Raw genomic sequence first — 2,675 nt, 5'->3', positions numbered from 1 at the left:
TCATTTCTTCCCATATTTTATTTTTTCAGGAAGGAGAAAAAAGACTGTTATGTCTAACATATGGCACAGGATTTTATTTACAAATAGAGGTGAGATCCTGGATTATTTCCTGTACGATTTTTCACACAGAAACTGGTAGGAAAAGAAGTGGCCTCCCTTAGAAAGCCATAGCACAGGATTCCACATCTGTGGACTAGCATGTACCAAGAGCCAGATGTGCACAAAGGAGCAGCAACTCTGATGTAAGACCAAGCCCCAGCATCATGGTTGGTGAACAGAAACACTAAACAAATGTTCATGGATAAATGAATGGATGACTATGTCATTCATCTAGACAGGGAAAGTTTTCATCCTGATAGAATAATCACACTGGCTTATCAGACTGTCTAACAGGCACACACACCATACAAAAAGCTCGTATTATTGTTCTTCCAGGGGCTCAGGCAGTTCAGTGAGCTGGGACAGTTAGATGGAGCTGGTCTTGAGGTCAGGACTAGCTGGCTTCCTGCACATGGTTACGTGGAAGGTGGAGAAGCATGTAGTCTCCTCTCCCAGTTAAACTAGGACCTTCAGGAGTCTTCCCTGACTTCTCCCTCACTCTTGAGACACAGCGTATCCATCCCTACTAACAGTGTAAAAGCCACGACACAAATGTAAGGAAATACTAGGTCATTTCATCCCTTCTCTAAAATGCCCTTTAACTAACCTCCCTAAACCACGATACATATTTTACAATAATCCCCCAGAAACACATAACCAGTCACATGCTTCTGCGCAGCTCACGCAAACACACCGGAGTAGGCTCCCGGTCAGAAATCAGGCTGAAGACTTAGGGCATGCCCGGCTTGCTCTGGAGCAGGGGGTCCTTCTCTCGGTTTCCCTGGAAGAACGGGGCTTTTGCGTGGCTGAGGAACACACTCAGGCTTTTGCCTTTGCCCATCTTCCTGGGGCAGTTTCCTATAGACTGGTATGCCTTGTGTTTTCTGAAAACAATGTGTTGAACAGGATTTTTAAAAATATCTTCAGCTGAACTAAATTCCTTTCTACAGTGTTTTTCATGCAAGGTGCAAAAGGGTTAACCCATCCAACTCAGGCTGTCCCTCACGGCGCCCCAGCATCTTGGGGGAGTACAGCTATTTTCTCTTCAAGCAAGAAGTGCCCACTTTGAGATTTTGTTAAATATTACATGGACACAATTTTGCCAAGTTACTGACATCTGGCAGCACCTTCGGGATTAAAACAAACAAATCCAAAACCACAGTAAAATTAATAGGTCCCAGTTTGGTATTCATGGTTCAATGGATGAGTTTCTTCTCATACACAAAATATTTAAATTGGAAAAAAAGAAACATGGCATGTTCGTATGGAAGAATGCTACTCGAGTTTGAGTACTATCTGCTACAGAGATGTACAGTGTCAAAATCAGAAACTTACTTGTAGAGCAGGATGGTAACCATGGTAACAAACACAGCCAGGCAGCCGATGGAGATCAAGGTACCATTCACCATTCTCAGAGCGGAGGCTGGGTCTTAAGGCAGAAGGAAAACCACATGAGTTGCATTCCACCAGAGGCCATCTGCTTGTGAGGCCGTTGAATACGGAAGGGAGCTATTGCAGAAGACACCACCATCTGGACACTGGGTTACCTTTCCCATTAAACGATACATAGACTGTGGTTGAGAGTAAGTGGACAGGCATGGATAAACGTCACAGTCTGGGACACCCTCTCAGACACTGCCGAGCTGTTGGCACCTGGGTGCTGAGAGGCTCTTAGGCTCCACTCTGCTGGCCTCTGGCCTCATCTCATGCTATGGGCCTCCCCCTGTGCTAAAAACCCTGGAATTCTGTGAAACCACCACGGCCCCTGCTGGGACCTCCCTTCCCTGTTCACCTCAGGTTTCCTCAATTCTGGTGCTATCCCAGCATTCCTGAGGGCACCAGTCAGCCCTTCTCTGTCACTAGCCTGCCTGCCTCTGCCTAGGCCTGGATCCCATTGCGTCATTATTTCTTTCCATCTCTCTCCTGTAAGGACCTCGAGGGCAGGGACTTCGTCTTCTCTCTCTGCTGTAACCAGCAAACCAACCAGTTCTGTCTCCACCCCAAGCATCTCCAGTTGTCTCAGCTACCTCCATCTGCTCCGCCACTGTGGCCATCCCATCCCCCAGGCCCTCCTGGGGGTCCTCTTCATTGATTCAGCCTTGCAATCGTCTCTCCACCATGTGCACATGTTGTGGAATACTACCTTAACTAGGCAAAGATGTGTTACATCTGTTTATGCTGTGAAATAGTGCTTTATCTGTGTAAAGGTGTGTCATATCTGTTCATGCTGTGAAATAGTGCTTTAACTGTGTAAAGGTGTGTCACATCTGTTTATGCTGTGAAATAGTGCTTTAACTGTGTAAAGGTGTGTCACATCTGTTCATGCTGTGAAATAGTGCTTTATCTGTGTAAAGGTGTGTCATATCTGTTCATGCTGTGAAATAGTGCTTTAACTGTGTAAAGGTGTGTCACATCTGTTCATGCTGTGAAATAGTGCTTTAACTGTGTAAAGGTGTGTCACATCTGTTCATGCTGTGAAATAGTGCTTTAACTGTGTAAAGGTGTGTTACATCTGTTTATGCTGTGAAATAGTGCTTTAACTGTGTAAAGGTATGTCACATCTGTTTATGCTGTGA

The 2,675-nt window shown here is 45.5% G+C and overlaps 1 protein-coding gene across 1 annotated transcript in view; it reads right to left on the bottom strand.

Moving 5' to 3' along the window:
* Gpnmb (glycoprotein nmb) overlaps positions 1 to 2,675 on the bottom strand; it is a 29,670-nt gene continuing 26,995 nt past the window's right edge. Inside the window, exons 10-11 of the mRNA XM_042273310.2 lie at positions 1,435 to 1,528; positions 1 to 983 (exon numbers count right to left, since the gene is read on the bottom strand). Of these exons, the coding sequence (XP_042129244.2) occupies positions 830 to 983; positions 1,435 to 1,528 (248 nt within the window). The 3' untranslated portion in view covers positions 1 to 829. The remainder of the gene's footprint in view (positions 984 to 1,434; positions 1,529 to 2,675) is intronic.

This window comes from Peromyscus maniculatus, chromosome 3 (assembly GCF_049852395.1).
Source record: "Peromyscus maniculatus bairdii isolate BWxNUB_F1_BW_parent chromosome 3, HU_Pman_BW_mat_3.1, whole genome shotgun sequence".
Classification (NCBI taxonomy): domain Eukaryota; kingdom Metazoa; phylum Chordata; class Mammalia; order Rodentia; family Cricetidae; genus Peromyscus; species Peromyscus maniculatus.
The sequence above is the reverse complement of the archived record's forward strand: the minus strand, read 5'-3'. Positions and strand labels throughout refer to the sequence as shown.